Genomic DNA, 17710 nt, shown 5'->3' with positions numbered 1-17710 from the left:
CAGGTCAAAAAATTGCCCGCTTGTTGTAATGGAATTATAGGTTAGGTGTTTAAGAAGTTGATCGCAAGAGGGAAGAAGCTGTTGGAATATCTACTAGTTCTAGTTTGCATTGATCGGTAGCGCCTACCTGAGGGAAGGAGCTGGAAGAGCTGGTGACCGGGGTGCGGAGGGTCCGAGAGGATTTTGCACGCCCTTGTCTTAGTTCTGGCAGCGTGCAAGTCGTCAATGGTGGGTAGGGGGGTACCGACAATCCTTTCAGCAGTTTTGATTGTCCGTTGCAGTCGGAGTTTGTCCTTTTCTTTAGCAGCACCAAACCAGACTGTGATGGAAGAACACAGGACTGATTCGATGACCGCTGTGTAGAACTGTCTCAGCAGCTCCGGTGGCAGGCCGTGCTTTCTCAGAAGCCGCAGGAAGTACATCCTCTGCTGGGCCTTTTTGAGGACGGAGTTGATATTGGTTGCCCACTTCAGGTCCTGAGAGATTGTAATTCCCAGGAACTTGAAGGTCTCGACGGTTGACACAAGTCAGCTGGACAACGTGAGGGGCAGCTGTGCCGAAGGATGCCTCCTGAAGTCCACGATCATCTCTACAGTCTTGAGCGTGTTCAGCTCCAGGTTGTGTCGGCCGCACCACAGCTCCACCCGCTCCGCTTCCTGTCGATATGCAGACTCGTCACCGTCCTTGATGAGGCCGATGACAGTGGTGTCATCTGCAAACTGCAGGAGTTTGACAGTCGGGTTCGCTGAGGTGCAGTCGTTCGTGTAGAGAGAGAAGAGCAGCAGAGAGAGGACACAACCTTGGGGCACCCCAGTGCTGATGCTGCGTGTGGATGAGGTGGCCTCCCCCAGCCTGACCTGCTGTGTCCTGCCCGTCAGAAATCTGTAAATCCACTGGCAGATGGCAGGTGAGACGCTGAGCTGGAGAAGCTTGGTTGAAAGGAGTTCAGGGATGATGGTGTTGAACGCTGAGCTGAAGTCCACGAACAGGATCCTCGCGTAGGTCCTTGCACTGTCGAGGTGTTCTAGGATGAAGTGCAGTCCCATGTTGACTGCATCATCCGCAGACCTGTTCGCTTGGTAGGCAAACTGCAGGGGGTCCAGCAGGGGACCTGTGACACTCTTGAGGTGGTCCAGCACGAGACGTTCAAAGGACTTCATGACCACAGATGTCAAAGCGACAGGCCTGTAGTCATTCAGACCAGAGATTACAGGTTTCTTGGGGACTGGAATGATGGTGGAGCGTTTGAAACAGGATGGAACTTTGCACATTTCCAAAGATCTATTGAAGATCTGAGTGAAGACTGGAGCGAGCTGGTCCGCGCAGACTTTGAGGCAGGATGGGGACACAGGTCCGGGCCTGCCGCTTTGTTCATCTTCTGTTGTATGAAGATGCGTCTCACATCCTGTTCATGGATGGTTAACGCAGAAGTCAGAGGTGTGGTTGTGGTTGCGGGCGGGGTGGGTGTGTGGTGTGAAACTGTCTTTTTCAAATCTTCAGTAGAAGGTATTCAAGTCGTTGGCTAGTGTGCTATTGTTCGCAGCTTGGGGGTTCGTCGCTTGTAATTAGTCAGCGATTGGAATGCACGCCAGACTGATTTAGTCGTTTGCGCTAAACTGTTTTTCCAACTTTGCTGCATAGATCCTCTTTGCAATGTTAATTTCTTTAGTAAGCTGGTTTCTAGCTCGATTATACAGGGCCCTGTCCCCGCTCTGATATGCGTCCTCCTTAGCTTGGCGAAGCTGCTTAAGTTTAGCAGTGAACCACGGCTTGTTGTTGTTGAATGTGCGAAATGATTTTGTTGGTACACAAACCTCTTCACAGAAACTGATATAGGATGTGACAGTGTCCGTATATTCATCCAGGCTGCCAGCTGAATTTTCAAAGGCACTCCAGTCTGTGCAGTCTAAACAGCTTTGAAGTTCCATCTTGGCTTCATTGGTCCACTTTTTGACTGTTTTCACTGTAGGCTTCGCACATTTAAGTTCTTGCCTGTACGTCAGTATTAAGTGAATTAAGCAGTGATCAGACGAGCCCAGGGCTGCACGAGGTATAGCACGGTATGTGTTTTTTACCGTAGTGTAGCAGTGGTCTAAAGTATTATTTTCCCTGGTAGGACAGTCGATGTGCTGCTTATATTTAGGGAGTTCGTGGTTGAGTTTAGCTTTGTTAAAGTCCCCGAGAATAATGAGGGGTGAGTCCGGGTGTTTTTTTTTTATTTCGTTGACTTGTTCGGCGAGCGTTAGCAATGCGGCGTCCGTGTTAGCTTGAGGCGTAATATAGACTCCAGCCAGTATGAACGATGCAAACTCACGTGGCGAGTAGAATGGTTTACAGTTTAAGAATAGCGACTCCAAATGCGGGCTGCAGTGTGTGCTGAGCACCGTGACGTCCGTACATCATTTTTCGTTGATATGGAGGCATATCCCGCCGCCCTTTGTTTTCCCCGATGATTCCATGTCGCGGTCCGCTCGATGAATGTTGAAGCCGGGAAGCGTGACACCGCCATCGGGTACAGCGTCGCAAAGCCAGGTCTCCATGAAGCACATGGCCGCGGAACGTCCGAAGTCTTTACTGGTCTTTAACAGAAGATGAAGCTTCGTCCATTTTGTTGGGTAGGGAGCGTACATTCGCGAGGTGGATCGACGGGAACGCCGGCTTGCTTCCCTCTGTGGCGCCGCTTCCGTCTCCATGCGCCGAAAACCGCGGACGCCGCTCCGGTGAGTAACTCGGGTAAAAAACTGAGCGGATATTCGAAAGTTGGTGACAGAAAGTCCGGAGTAGCCTCCTTGATGGTTAGCAGGTCTCCCCTTGTGTAAGTGAGTCGTGTAAGGTCTCCAAAGACGGACGAAAAACACAAAAACATAGACAATACTAGAGAGCGCGTTACCGAGGCGACCACACTGGTAGGCGCCATCATGTTTCTGGCTTTCTCATCATCTACGGTCCATAATATTATCAAAAGGTTTAGAGACTGGAGAAATCAGTGCATGTAAGCGGCAAAGCCGAAAAACCAACATTGAATGCCCGTGACCTTAGACCCCTCAGGCAGCACTGCATCAAAAACCGACATCAATGTTTAAAGGATATCACCACAAGGGCTCAGGAACACTTCAGAAAACCAATGATAGTAAATCTAGTTCGGCGCTACATCCTGTAAATGCAACTTGAAACTCTACTATGCAATGCCAAAGCCATTTATCAACAACACCCAGAAACGCCGCCGGCTTCTCTGGGCCCAAGCTCATCTAAGATGGACTGATGCAAAGTGGAAAAGTGTTCTGTGGTTCGACGAGTCCACATTACAAATTATTTTTGGAAATTGTGGACGTCGTGTCCTCCGGGCCTAAGAGGAAAATAACCTGTTATGGACGCAAAGATCAAAAGGCAGCATCTGTGATGGTATGGGGCTGTGTTAGTGCCAATGGCATGGGTAACTTACACATCTGTGAAGCCACCATTATTGCTGAAAGGTGCATACAGGTTTTGGAGAAACATATGCTGCCATCTAAGCAACGTCTTTTTCATGGACAGCCTTGCTTATTTCAGCAAGACAATGCCAAACCATCCTGCACGTGTTACAACAGCGTGGCTTTGTAGTAAAAAAGTGCGGGTACTAGACTGGCCTGCCTGCAGTCCAGACCTGTCTCCCATTGAAAATGTGTGGCGCATTATGAAGCGTAAAATACAACAACAGAGACCCCGGACTGTTGAACAGCTAAAGCTGTACATCAAGCAAGAATGGGAAAGAATTCCACCTACAAAGCTTCAACAATTAGTGTCCTCAGTTCCCAAACGTTTATTGAATGCTGTTAAAAGAAAAGGTGATGTAACACAGTGGTAAACATGACCCTGTCCCATCTTTTTCGGAACGTGTTGCAGCCAGAAAATTCAAAGTTACTGATTATTTGCTAGAAACAATCAAGTTTACCAGTTTGAACATTAAATATCTTGTCTTTGTAGTGTATTCAATTAAATATAGGTTGAACATGATTTGGAAATCATTGTATTCTGTTTTTATTTATGTCCCAACGTCCCAACTTCATTGGAATTGAGGGTTGTAGGGAGTACCAATATTTTTGAATTGTTTTAATTATGTTTGCCTTTCATGAAATGATTTGATTTTGTTTGCTGAACATGATTTCCAGAAAATTCAGGTTAATGATTTCAGAATGTCAATCCAATGACTCCGCTACCTGTATGCTCAGCTACTGCACATGCTCACATCTTTGACCAGATGCAAATTTGGGAGAAGCGGGAACAGGGACTCTTCTCCGACTTTAATTATTTTCTTCTGTTTAATGTAGTTCATCTTGGCTGACTGGTTAGCACGACCAACTCACAGTTCAGAGATCGTGGGTTTATATCTGGGCTCCAGTGTTCCTGTGTGGAGTTTGCATGTCCTCCACACGCTTGCATGGGTTTTCTCCGGGTTAAACTCCCACATTGCAAAAGCATGCATGTTAGGGTAATTGAAGGCTCTTTAAATTGTCCTTAGGTTGTATGGTTGTTTGTACAAGAAGCTTGACTTTTATTTCACGAACATGTTTCACCAATGTAAACTAAATTCGATTTCATTTGACTTCATTAAGTACAAACATGTTGAATTGAAAGCAAGCGAGAGTAACTGAATAAAAATGGTAAAATCGTGTTGCACCTCTATACTGTAGTCTGTTCAAATAACATGATAAAGACAGCTTGAAGTTACATGATTTGTTTCTTTATGGTACTAAGGGGAGAAAACGTGTTCATTTAATAATTCTTTTTTGGAGTGTTAGTGCACATAGAGTCGTTCTACTCTTAGGGCACTGAATCGGCTATTCGTGATGACAAAGATCGTACTAGTGCATGGACCTTAAACTGTATATCAGAAGATATAAAATATATCAGAAGATATCAAATAAATGCTGAAATGGGTTCCATATTCTACAGTTAGCCAAAACCATATTTTACAAATGTGTATTTCGAATATATAGTATGACGCTGTTAGGCTCTGCTCTCAATTCCAGTGCACCAGTAAATGCGCGTTCAGTGCGCACTGGCGGCTGGATGCGTTGCTCCAGCTCCGTGCACTGTACTCACATCCAGAATGACGGAGATGCCTCTCCGCGGTTCCGGGGCGAAGAACTGCTCTTGAGCCACTGCCACCTCCTCCTTGCTGGTGGCGTACTCCCGGCTGGAGATGTTCTTGTTGTCGCTCATTTTGGTGACGATCCAGCGGACGAGCCCGTCAATTCCACCGGGCTGGGCGCCGCTGTTTCCCGACTGAGCTGCCGTTTCGGACTCGCTGTCCTGACCGGCTACGGGCTTGGTGTGTTCGCGGCTTTCTTGGGCTCGAAGTTTGGCTTGTTCTTTGTTCAGCAGTTTGTGGACTCCGTCCCTACAGTAGCGCGCTGCCTGCTCACACATCCTTTTGCTCGGGAGCGCTCATGCTGCGCTCGATGGGGGAGAATAAACCCCCGCCTCCATTCCCGGTTACATCACAACCCCACCCTAAAACACACCCACTCTATATACTGTTTTCACTTTAGTGCCATTAAGTTTGCCATAAACAATACACTATTCACACTTTAGTCTACAATAAGGAAGACAATGCCGATCATTGGACCCATGATTCGTTCCATGTTGGTTTCTCCCTGTGACTTTTAGAACTGAACCTCACACTTTTCCACATGCAAAACATCTTCAGTTGTTCCAAACTACATTGGTAAATTCAAGTGACATGAATACTGCATTTTAATGATGCTCTACGCCTTATTATCTATCACTTGACTCAAAGTACACTTCGCGGTTTAAAAATCAAAATCAAAATCACTTTTTTGGGGGGAGGGGGGGTCAAAAGCACTGTATGACGGGACAGTAGAATAGTATTCAAATTATCTTTTGAAAAATCATTCCGCTCTGGCCTAATTTTTTGTTTCCGCTAATTTAAATTTAATAGCCAATGTCAATTGCCAATCATTGGCTCACGCGCAGCCCCTCGCAAAGAAGACTATTATAGTTTCTTGGCCAGATTATTTAGCTCCGGTGAGCAGCAAAAGTAAGAAGAAGAAAAAAACAAATAGAATTGGACAGCTCTCAAGACAAATCAATAGTAAAGATATCTCATGGAGGTGTCCTATACAAAGACAACTGCATATAGATGGACTTGTAAAACCACCGTGGACGTCATGTCACCATTCTCACCAGGTCGTTAGTTAAGTTACGTCAATCACGTCTATTCTATTCTTTTAATTGATTGTACGTTCCAAAAAAAAATAGAAACATCGAAACGGAAACATTTCATACTTGGCAATACACCGTCATGAATATGCCGCGCTGGCAATGTAGCTGCCGTGCACGGTAACATAGCGAGCTGGGGGCGTTTCTTTGGGCAGAGACCCAAGTGGAGAAGTGAAGTGAGGCTACATTCAAATTTTGCTAGCAGTTTGAAAACTGCATGCTCTATCTTTATGGTCACCAGGGGTGAGCGGTCAGGGCCAGCAAAAGCTCTGCTGGCCCAAACACATTCAGAAGCGCTTACCTGCGTTTACAACCAAGATTATATTTCTTCCTTGAGATTGTATTAATTCTAGTCTTCCTCGTAGCATTTTGCTCATCTTCATTGCTTCCATTACATGTGAATTCAAATTTTTTTTGTTTTATTGTTGTCCAAACAGATCACAGCCTGTGTTGCCATGTTAATCTAATCTTCCCAGAGCCTTCAGAATCTCTATTGCTGGCCCAAATAACTTCAACTACAGTATATTAACAATGGGACTGTTTCTCTAAACAATCAGATTTTAAATTCGTCCTCACAGGGCCAGAGTAAAGGACCTCTGGCATCAGCAATTTTACATCATCTGGTTTTTCAAGCAAAGTTCGACTAGCAAAAGACATGTAGCAATCGGTATACATTGACATATTCTATAATTAGCGTCTAAGGTGAGTATGATGTATTCCATTTAAATGTGTTATGTTTGTGTCCTGTTATTCGATAAATATCTATTCTGTAATGCATGTATGTGTCACTGTACAATTTTGTATAGCATTGATGGTTTCCACATAGTGGTAGTTAGTATTAAGTACGGTAAGTCCCCATGAAGGCGCACGTATAAGGCACGGCCTGCCACTGGTATATACCAGCTTTAGTGTAACAGCACACGATAAGACAAAGGGTAAAGTGGTCATATTGACATGCAGTATATTCCCCCTACGAATAATTGTCTTACCCACCTTGAGTGAGGACAATATTAAGCAACAGCAGCGCCTGTTTTTGGTGACTTTCCAACCAATCTACTTTAAGGAACCAACAACTATCGAACTGCATCTTCTTTGAAACATGTGCGAAGAATTAAAAGACAACACAGTAATACAAGTTTAATAGCGACCAACAAAACTACAGCTAATGAAATGGGCCTTTGGTCATTGAGAGGAGTCTTTAGTGGAATCATAAGACGCGAGTGCCCCCGTGTGGTCATTAGTCATGACGGCGAGTGCCAATGGAGGTTGCTTCTTGATGGATGTTGATAGTATGTCAAATACAGCTTTCCTTTCCTTGGATGTTAAAGTGTGTTCTTCTTTCTCATTATTTGACCTTTTTACCTTTCTGAAGAAGCTTTCCACAGACTAAAACTATTTATTATTTCAGACTCTGATATATCAATTTATTTATTTTTTCTTAAGTCTCTCTCTGTGTGGCCTATTACCAAATGTCCCATGGACTGGTACCGGTATGTCGACCGGAGTTCGGGGACAGTTTACTGTTATAAACGTGAGAATAAATATATTCTTGTTCAGTAAAACACAACATTATGAAGCAATGTTTCAATATGTTTTGCTAATTCAATCGATTTTTGGACTAGGATGACTCTAGCAGGTTGCCTCTCAAGTAGTAAATCCAAGAGCAGGCTTTACTTTGTCCCTCTGTGCACTGGTTGGAGATGGTCAATTTGCCAATACATGGCCCTGGCGAGCCTCCTTCCGGGGCCACAAAGTACATCTGGATGGGTTGCGTTTTTTTAGAGAGGATGGTGTCAGCTGCTTTGACTGTAAAACAGGGGTTGTCCACCTGCGAGACAGATTACTGTTTAGTTACATACGTTTCACAACAATGGACATATTTTGTAGAGGCCGGAGTTACTTGCTCGTCAAGTCATACACAATACCTGAAAAGAAAAGACTGTGGTCTGCAGGAACACATTCTTAAAGGGGATAGAGATGCTTCGGCCGGTCCTAATGTTGAACGGGCCTTGTGTTTTGGAAGGGAGGGCTACCCCATGTAACAGAAAGACGTATTCACCCCCAATTCCAGAAGACAAGTGGAGCTGGCCTTTCACCTCTCCAAGCTGATAAGGCTCGAAACAAACCTCCACACTGACTTGAGACCCTGTCTGGTTACCTGGCAAGGCAGCCACAGTCTTGTTTACAATGAAGGCTGGGCAGTCAGTCTGCAGTTGGGGGAGGGCAAAATGGGACAGAGAAACAAAAGATGCTGTAGATAAAATTCCTTAAAGATGACATGCTATGCCTTTTTTCTTTTCTTTTTTTTTTTTTTTTTTACAATTGAAAGCAGTTCCCAGGTGTCTCTCCATGTCTGTGACAAGTGCAACTGGTGCCCATTCTGCATGATCTAGCCCAAGGCTGGAACCCACGCGAGCACCATCCCTTGCTTGTGCATGGAGCGCACGATACAACCGGGGTAGTGCAGCTCTTAAAGGCATCGGAGGGATCTGTTCTCAGGCTTGAATGAACATACAATAAGGATCAATAGTACACTACATGCCCTATTTCGATCGGTGATCGGTTATTGTTTTTTTAAACTCGCTGATCGGTGATCTTCCCCACAAATCCTGATCGTGTAAAGTGAGCAATCAAGTATGTGCTGCTTATCAGAAGCTAATGCTCATGCTAATCTGCGCAAAACTCCACGCAGTTCTGCTTATCTTTAGGTGCCTGTGAATGTTCTAATTAATCTGTGCCAAATCATTCTCAGGGGATTGAATCAATCGCAACTAGACTATTCTGGTTGTCTTAGAAGACGTTTCACCTCTCGTCCGAGCAAGCCTCATCAGTTCAATAAGATGAAGTGTGAAGACACTCTCACTAGTCAGAACGATTCGCTGAAAGATACACTTTCAGAAATAGGCAGGTAACATAACAAAATATTATTATTTTGAATGTCACAATGGCGGCACGGTGAACGACTGGTTAGGACGTCTGCCTCACAGTTCTGAGGACCGGGGTTCAATCCCCGGCCCCGCCTGTGTGGAGTTTGCATGTTCTCCCCGTGCCTGCGTGGGTTTTCTCCGGGCACTCCGGTTTCCTCCCACATCCCAAAAACATGCATGCTAGGTCAACTCTAAATTGCCCGTAGGTGTGAATGTGAGTGCGAATGGTTGTTTGTTTGCATCTGCCCTGTGATTGGCTGGCAACCATTCAGGGTGTACCCTGCCTCCTGCCCGATGACAGCTGGGATAGGCTCCAGCACGCCCGCGACCCTAGTGAGGAGTAGCGGCTCAGAAAATGGATGGATGGATGAATGTCACATTGATGGCTGAGGTTGCACTCGAGAGAGACCTAGGAACTAGTTGTATACAAGCGTCAACCTATATGTACCCTTTTCATTTCAACACCACACTGTCCTTCCTACCTTGCAAGCGTATTCAGTTTTGAAGTGGGAGAAGTTGAGAAACTTAACAGCAATACTGTGGTTTGTCCCCAGAGAAGCGCTGAATCGAATGGTCTTCTCTGGTGGTTGAGGGAGAGCTCGGAGAAGAAGACCATAGTGGAAGTAACCGAGTTCACTACAAAAAAGAGACAGCCGGGAGGTCGTCTCGCCGACACGGAGGGGCTGATAGTCAAACGTCAGAGCACCCTAATGAGAGAGCACACATCAAAAGAGTTTGTCGGGTAACACCAAAGCATGTGGGCATGACCTGTGCAATATTTGACCTTTGAGATTCCTGGCACGGTGTGCAAGCTTGGAGCGCTGATGTCAGGACATTTACAGTCAACAGTGAGGCAGATTGGCGTGTTCAAGGGGTTCTCCACTTCTATGGTGGCCGAAGTCTTTTCACGGACATTTGACACCAGTTCTACAGTTGACAAGTCTACCGGACTGGTAACCTTGAAGTTAATGATATAGAACAAGTACTCCCCCGACGCCTCATTTAGAAATGTCACCTAAAAAGAGAGAATGGTGTTACTCACAAATATATCGAAATCAAAACTCAATTATATGTTTGTGTTCAAACCTTAGCATTGTACTGGCCCTCTCTGAATGTGTAAAAATGAATCTTGTAGTCCTTCTTAGACAGAGCAGGGACATCAATGTACTCACGACCCTTCAGTGATACTGTAGTATCCGGATTTTCAGGTCTCAGAAACTCTATTATAACAAGGAACCTGGACACAAATAAACAGTTGTGACTGCACTGTGCATCCCCATACAGTAAGTGTGAATCTACAACAATAGGTCTGTGTATTATTTTCAGACATCCATGTTATTGCAACACAGACAAAATATTTTGTTCCACCAAGGCCAATGTTATGGCACCACTTAGAAGACTTTGGGTAAAGACCAGGTCTTTACCCAACGGCCTCGGGGATTGCCGCCACGAGAGGCACCGACAACCTTGCGGCCACAGCTTCGGTCAACCACCTCAACAATGGAGGCACGGAACATGGTCCATTCGGACTCAACGCCCAACGCCTCCCACAGGACGGGCGGCAGGGCAATACCAGAAGTTCCCAACAGACCCACACAATAAGTTTGAACATAAAGGCTTGTCTTACTTTTGCAAAATAACATCTGAATGATAATTATCCCCTTTTGGGATAATGTTAAATGGATTGACAAGATGAAAGTTTAGCTTTTTGGTAGTTGTATCCCGTTACATCTGGCGTACATGTAGCACAGCATTTCAGAAAAATAACATAATACTGAGATTCAAACATGGTGGTGGTAGTGTGATGGTCTTGGGCTGTGTGATGCGCACTTGGGTTCTGCAACAGGATAACGATCCAAACCACACCAGCAAGTCAACTTCTGAATGGCTTAAAGAAACAAAATGAAGGTTTTGGAGTGGCCTCGTCAAAGTTCGGACTTGAATCCAATTGAAATGCAGTGGCATGACCTTAAAAAAGGCCGTTCATGCTTGAAACCCCTCCATTTTTGTTGAATTCAAACAATTCTGCAAAGAAGAGTGGGCCCAAATATCTCCACAGAGATGTGAAAGACTCATTGCCAGTTATAGAAAACGCTTTATTTCAGTTGGTATGGCTGAGGATGGCCCAACCAGTTACTAGGTTTAAGGGGGCCATTACCTTTTCACACAGGGCCAGGTAACTCTGAATAGTTTAGTTTTTACTTACTAAATGACCTCACCATTCTAAAAACAGCATTTTTAAGTGCATTTGGTTATATTTGTCTGATAATTAATAATTTGTTTTGATGATCTTAAACAAAGTTGGGAAACTATGCAAAAATATAAGAATTTGAGGACAATACTTTTTCACAGTACTGTATGTATATAATTCTGCATTGTATATGTTTTACCGTTTCTGCTTTGAGAGCCAGTTGGTCACAGGGAGTATCTGTGTGTGATGGGTCTTGGCAGGCAGTTCATTTACAATCGTGTTCTCTGCTTTAGGAGGCTCAGCAGTTCCTTGTAGCGAGTACAACATGCCCGCCCCATTGGGGAATGAGAAAAAGACTGACCCCTAAAAATAAAACAGAGATAGACACATATTAGGGCAGCAATACATGAAAATATATTTACTACTCATTGCTCCTAGACTCAAATAGCATACTATCTCTGTCATGGCTTAGACAACCGTCATCAGCATCAATAAGTGAATAGCTGTGAGTATGGTACTGACATCGTGTTCTCTTGTGCTGACATCAGCAGGATGTTCAACAACACCACAGAGTCTACAATATCCTGAATGTGTTTGCTTTGTGACACACAAAAAAAAAAAAATGTTTTATTCATATTTCATGTTAAGCATATACGGAAGCGTATTGCATTCACTTGGATAAAAAAAAAAAAAAAACCTCCTGTTTTTCTGAGTAATTTTTTTGAGGGCTTTGTTTTTCTGGCTATTTTTTTCTGTTTTTTGGACAATTTTTTTTCCACCTGTTTTTCAGACTATTTTTTTCTGTTTTCCTGACAAATTCCCCCCCCCCCCCCCCCCCGATTTTTCTGGCTGCGGCACTAGTTGACTTGTGCTGCTGGTTAGAGCGTCAGCCTCACAGTTCTGAGGACCCGGGTTCAATCCCCAGCCCCGCCTGTGTGGAGTTTGCATGTTCTCCCCGTGCATGCGTGGGTTTTCTCAGGGCACTTTGGTTTCCTCCCACATCCCTAAAACATGCATGAATTGGAGACTCTAAATTGCCCGTAGGTGTGAATGTGAGTGCGACTGGTTGTTTGTTTGTTTGTATGTGCCCTGTGATTGGCTGGCAACCAGTTCAGGGTGTACCCCGCCTCCTCGCCCGAAGTTAGCTGGGATAGGCTCCAGTACGCCTGTGACCATAGTGAGGAGAAGCATCTCAGAAAATGGATGGATGGATGGATGTTTTTCTGACTATTTTTTTTCTTAGTTATCGGGACACATCGAACTCACGCGAAAACCTGTGAACTGCAAGTGACTCTTTGCGGACTCACTAATGGCGGATTACTGCTCGCACACCTTCAACCTGCCCATACACGTTTAACTTACCGCTTCAATTAAAGTGCCTCGCGTAATGTCGACAAACTAATAACAATACCATCTATGTGACTCAAAGACAAGAGTATCTCCCAGTGTCTTAAACCCATATCAAATTAAAACTTGATCAAACTGAATGTTTCTTACTACGAATTCCGCAAAGAGTCACTTGCAGTTCGCAGGTTCTCGCATGAGTTCGATGTGTCCCGATAACTCAGAAAAAAATTTGTCAGAAAAACTGAAAAAAAATAGTAGAAAAACAAGTGGAAAAAAATTTGTCCGAAAAACAGAAAAAAATAGTCAGAAAAACAGGTGGAAAAAAGATGTCAGAAAAACGGAAAAAAATAGCCAGAAAAACAGGTGGAAAAAAATTTGTCCGAAAAACAGAAAAAAATAGTCAGAAAAACAGGTGGAAAAAAGATGTCAGAAAAACGGAAAAAAATAGGCAGAAAAACAAAGACCTCCAAAAAAATTTTTTTATCCAAGTGAATGCAATACGCTTCCGTAAGCATAGTACACCGTCTGAAATAAAACAAAATTGCTACCGAATGTCTGAATTAGGGCTGAATTAAGCATGGTTTTATAGTCAATCTTAGACAGAACAAATGTAATTCAAATTAGATATGTTTTCAAAGAAACAAATTAATCGACATTGATGTGTGGAAATTGGTCATTGGTGGTGTACCCTTCCATTATTAAAAATACAGGCCCATCAATTTTATATCACTTGGGTGGGTAACCACAACTGAATCGAAAGGCAGACTACAGGGTGGACAGATTTGTTAGGCCAATGCGGGCCTCACACAGAGACAGACAACCACAGACAACCATTCACACTCACATGCACACCTACACTGAGCAGGAATGGCTCATAATATAATATAATAATAATATAAACAAACAACCTTTCGCACTCACATTCACACCTACGGGCAGATGTGCTAACCAGTCGGCCACCGTGCCGCCGCTTCAGATGATGAGACTGATAAAAGGTTTCTCGTCGCTTTTCCTACATTTTACACCTATAAAAAAGAGACGTGGTGCCCTTTATGAGAGCGTCCTATTAAGGGTAAGGGGTGTTGCCCTCATCTCCAAATCTGTTTTCAACCATAGCACTAGCCCAAACATCAACTTTAAAACATCTGAGGCTCTTGCTGTGACCTCCAATGTAATGGTACCTCCCTATACCACTGCTATGTCTGACCATGACCTCATAAAATCTGAAGTCTTGACTATCGCCACAACCAAAGCTATAGCACCCGTAATATTAGTTCTTCAACTACCACGGCACTTGCTGAGCTATTACCCTCAACAATTGCCTCATGTCCTTCTTATGTGGGTCCTATCTCACAAATGATTTTAATGTGGTGCTGTGTAACGCTCTCAACTCCGTAGCATCATTAACACCTAAAACGCGTCCTAAGAAATTTAGTCATTGGTTCACAGATGAAACCTGAGAACTAAAACAAGCATGTCAGAAGCTTGAGCGCAAATGGCATGCAACTAAACTTGAGGTGTTCCATCAAGCATGGTGGGATAGTTTACTGAAATACAAACAAGCTCTTGTTTCATCCGTCCATTTTCTGAGCCGCTTCTCCTCACTAGGGTCGCGAGTGTGCTGGAGCCTATCCCAGCTATCATCGGGCAGGAGGCGGGGTACACCCTGAACTGGTTGCCAGCCAATCGCAGGGCACATACAAACAAACAACATTCGCACTCACATTCACACCTACGGGCAATTTAGAGTCCCCAATTAATGTATGTTTTTGGGATGTGGGAGGAAACCGGAGTGCCCGGAGAAAACCCACGCAGGCACGGGGAGAACAAGCAAACTCCACACAGGCGGGACCGGGGATTGAACCCCGCTCCTCAGAACTGTGAGGCTGACGCTCTAACCAGTCGCCCACCGTGCCGCCGCTCTTGTTTCAGCTAAAACTAATTCTTTTTTCTAAAATAATTAGTCTTAATAAAAATAACCCTAAATACTTATTTGATACAGTACCAATGCTAACCCAAAAGCAGCATACTTCCAACGTCTCCTTTTCAGCTGATGATTTCATGCAGTTTTTTTTTTACAATATTGAGCTCATTAGGAATGAGATTAAGGACACCGTGCCTCAAGCCAGGTTGAATTCTTCGATCACTGAGCCTAATATGTGCACCATTGCGGATACCAGTTGAGCTATCCTCTTTCATTTTGAGGAAGAATTGCTTGACAGACTCACAAAACATGTTAGTGGAGCAAAACAGACTCCATACTAACTTGACCCGCTCCCTTGGAAACTCGTGAAAAATGTTTTTTAATTTTAGGACCCTCAATCTTAAATATTAAACATTTTTCATAGTCCTCTGGCACTGTACCTGCAGTTTTCAAAACAGCCGTTATCCAATCCTTACTCAAAAGACCCAACCTTGACCTTGAGAGTCTTTTAATTATAGGCTATTGTCAAATCTCCCATTTGTTGCAAACATTCTTGAAAAATGGCCTCTTGCAATCTATCTGAACTTCTTCAGTCCGGATTCAGGGCAGACCACGCTACTGAAACGTCTTTTGCAAAAGTGACGAATGATCTGTTACTAGCTATGGATTGCGAAATCTCATCAACACTATTATTACTCAACCTCAGTGCTGATTTCATACCGGTGATCACAATATACTACTAGATCGACTCGAAACGCGTATTGGTATTACAGGCTTATCTCTTGGATAGGACACTGTGTAATTCATGGTAATGTGACCTCTGAGTATTATAATTCTAAATGCAGAGTCCCGCAGTAAAACACGGCCCATCCTATCCGCTAGTGATGCACAGATCATAGTCCACGCATTTGTTACATCTCACCTCGACTACTGTAACAGGCTGCTTTCTGGTCTTCCCATGTCTTGGATTAAAAGCCTGCAGTTAGTACAAAACGCTGCAACACTACTTTTGACGAGGATGAGAAAGTTTGATCATATTACCCCTATTTTGACCAACTTGCATTGTCTCCCAGTCGACTTGAGATGCAATTATAAGCTCCTGTTACTTACTCATAAAATATTACATGGGTTGGCACCCTCTTAGCTTCCTGACTTAGTTGTACCGTATGTTCCGTCCCGAAACCTACGCTCGCAAAACGCTGGTCTTTGGTGACTCCGAGAGCCAAAAAGAAGTCCACAGGCTATCAAGGATTTTCTATTCGGGCTCCAGTACTCTGGAATGTCTTACGCGTGGATATTAGAGCTGCTACCGCTGTAGAAAGGTTTAAATCTCGATTTAAGACTTATTTCTACTCTTTGGCATTTAGTTAAAGTACATCTAGGCCTGTTTTAGTGACGCTTGTCCTATCTCCTTCCCCCTCGTCTCCTGCTCAGAGAGAGGGCAAGGAGACATTGACCGAATTTAAGGCTGTTGCTGTATGGGTTCTGCACCGCCAAACTGGGACAAGATCTGAGATGGACCACTTCCCCTGGCGTTGTTGCCATGGAGGATTCTGCTCCGAACAACCGGGCCAGGTCCTGAGCCAGGACCACCATAGGCATCTACCTTGTGGCATCATTTTCTCTTTAAATGAACGCCTATGCCATTTTAATGAACATTGTACAGGATCTTGCCATCGTAATGACCATTGTACAACACCAGACTACATGATAAATGTTGCTCACTTGAAATCAATTGCAGCCTGGTCATCGTAGAAGGGGGATCCCCCATCTGTGGTCCCTTCTGAAGGATTAATTTCTTTCCCGAAATGGGGTTTTGAGTTTTTCCTTGCCTGATTGGAAGGTTTAGATTATGGGATATCTTCAATCATTGTCAACTGTGGGCCTGTGAAGCCCTTGGAAACTCCTTTGTGATTAAGGGCTATACAAATAAACTTGTGCAATGGACATGCTCTCGCCCGGTGGCCCTGTGACCCCAAGACTCCTGACCAAGCGGCATCACTATCGCCGCTCATCCCCGCCGAGGTAGATGACCACGGAGATGCGAGATTCAACTTCGCACACAGACGCTAAGTGAATTACAAGCCAGGAGCATCAAAGCTGAGACACAGACAACTGGTTTCGAACACGGACGCTAAGTGAATTACGAGCCCAAGGAGCATCAAAGCTGACACAGACACCTGGTTTCACACCAGAATGCTAAATTAATGAACTTCCACCACTTTCACCAACAAAGACTTCTCCTTCCTGCTGTGTTCCATGACACCTGCCCATCTGGGCTGGGACAATGGACGGGGCACTAGCGACACCCACATGTGGTGGGAAGCCACTGCAAACCCGGATTAACTAATCACAATCTTCACTGGACTTGAATGTGACATAACATTTTAAGAACTTTACATGAACGCCAGTAGTGACTGTATTTCTGCAAATTTGACCGTCTGATGTCAAATCTGTTGACAACTGAACCGGATGAAATATTTCACCCCTCACAAAACAAATACCACATTGCAAATATTAGTGTTCTCAACAATCACATACACTTGAAACATTCGTTACAGGGATTAAAGAGGTTGGATGACAATGCAAAGCGGATTGGATGACAATGCAAAGCGGAACAATGGTCTTGTTATCTTAAATCCAATAATTAATATTTTATTCCAATGGGTTTAAACCACAAAATAATCCTAAAATAATGGACAAGTAACATTCAGAGGCGGTGAATGTTCCTTGTGGGGGGGGGGGAACCTATGAGGCGGCTCTTGTCTCATCCGACCAACTTGCCGAAGACTGGCCCGGCCTGGACGCCCCCCACCTTGCACCATGAGGTGGCGAGGACACCTTTACCCACTGCAGAGCTTCCCGCCAGCACTCCGAGCTACCCCTTTTTGAGCCCCTGGGCAAACTCCTTGGAGACGGAAGCGGGCGGCACACGTCCTCCGCTCCGAATGTTTTGCGAGCAGAGACACCCGGGCTCCGGCCGTCCTACCTGGGAACTTTTTGTGCTCCTTTTTTCCCCTTCCTCCTTTCCGCCAATTCCACCTGTTCCCCGTGCACACCAGGCTGGCCGAATACCCGGAAGCTCGACCTGCCTGCCTC

At 44.6% G+C, this 17710-nt stretch overlaps 2 protein-coding genes across 3 annotated transcripts in view; both read right to left on the bottom strand.

Annotated features, from left to right (window-relative positions):
* Positions 1 to 5409, bottom strand: part of necab2 (N-terminal EF-hand calcium binding protein 2) — a 179971-nt gene extending 174562 nt beyond the window's left edge. The window contains exon 1 of the mRNA XM_061676991.1: positions 5083 to 5409. Coding sequence (XP_061532975.1) covers positions 5083 to 5409 — 327 coding nt within the window. The remainder of the gene's footprint in view (positions 1 to 5082) is intronic.
* Positions 5410 to 7372: 1963 nt separating this feature from the next.
* Positions 7373 to 17710, bottom strand: part of hydin (HYDIN axonemal central pair apparatus protein) — a 123375-nt gene continuing 113037 nt past the window's right edge. For both annotated transcript variants that reach the window (XM_061677469.1, XM_061677470.1), the window contains 6 exons: positions 11540 to 11703; positions 10236 to 10386; positions 9934 to 10164; positions 9632 to 9856; positions 8148 to 8429; positions 7373 to 8050 (listed from right to left, as the gene is read on the bottom strand). In XM_061677469.1, coding sequence (XP_061533453.1) covers positions 7841 to 8050; positions 8148 to 8429; positions 9632 to 9856; positions 9934 to 10164; positions 10236 to 10386; positions 11540 to 11703 — 1263 coding nt within the window. In that variant the 3' untranslated portion in view covers positions 7373 to 7840. The remainder of the gene's footprint in view (positions 8051 to 8147; positions 8430 to 9631; positions 9857 to 9933; positions 10165 to 10235; positions 10387 to 11539; positions 11704 to 17710) is intronic.

The sequence above is a fragment of the Phycodurus eques genome, chromosome 5, assembly GCF_024500275.1.
Source record: "Phycodurus eques isolate BA_2022a chromosome 5, UOR_Pequ_1.1, whole genome shotgun sequence".
Taxonomy (NCBI): Eukaryota; Metazoa; Chordata; class Actinopteri; order Syngnathiformes; family Syngnathidae; genus Phycodurus; species Phycodurus eques.
The sequence above is the reverse complement of the archived record's forward strand: the minus strand, read 5'-3'. Positions and strand labels throughout refer to the sequence as shown.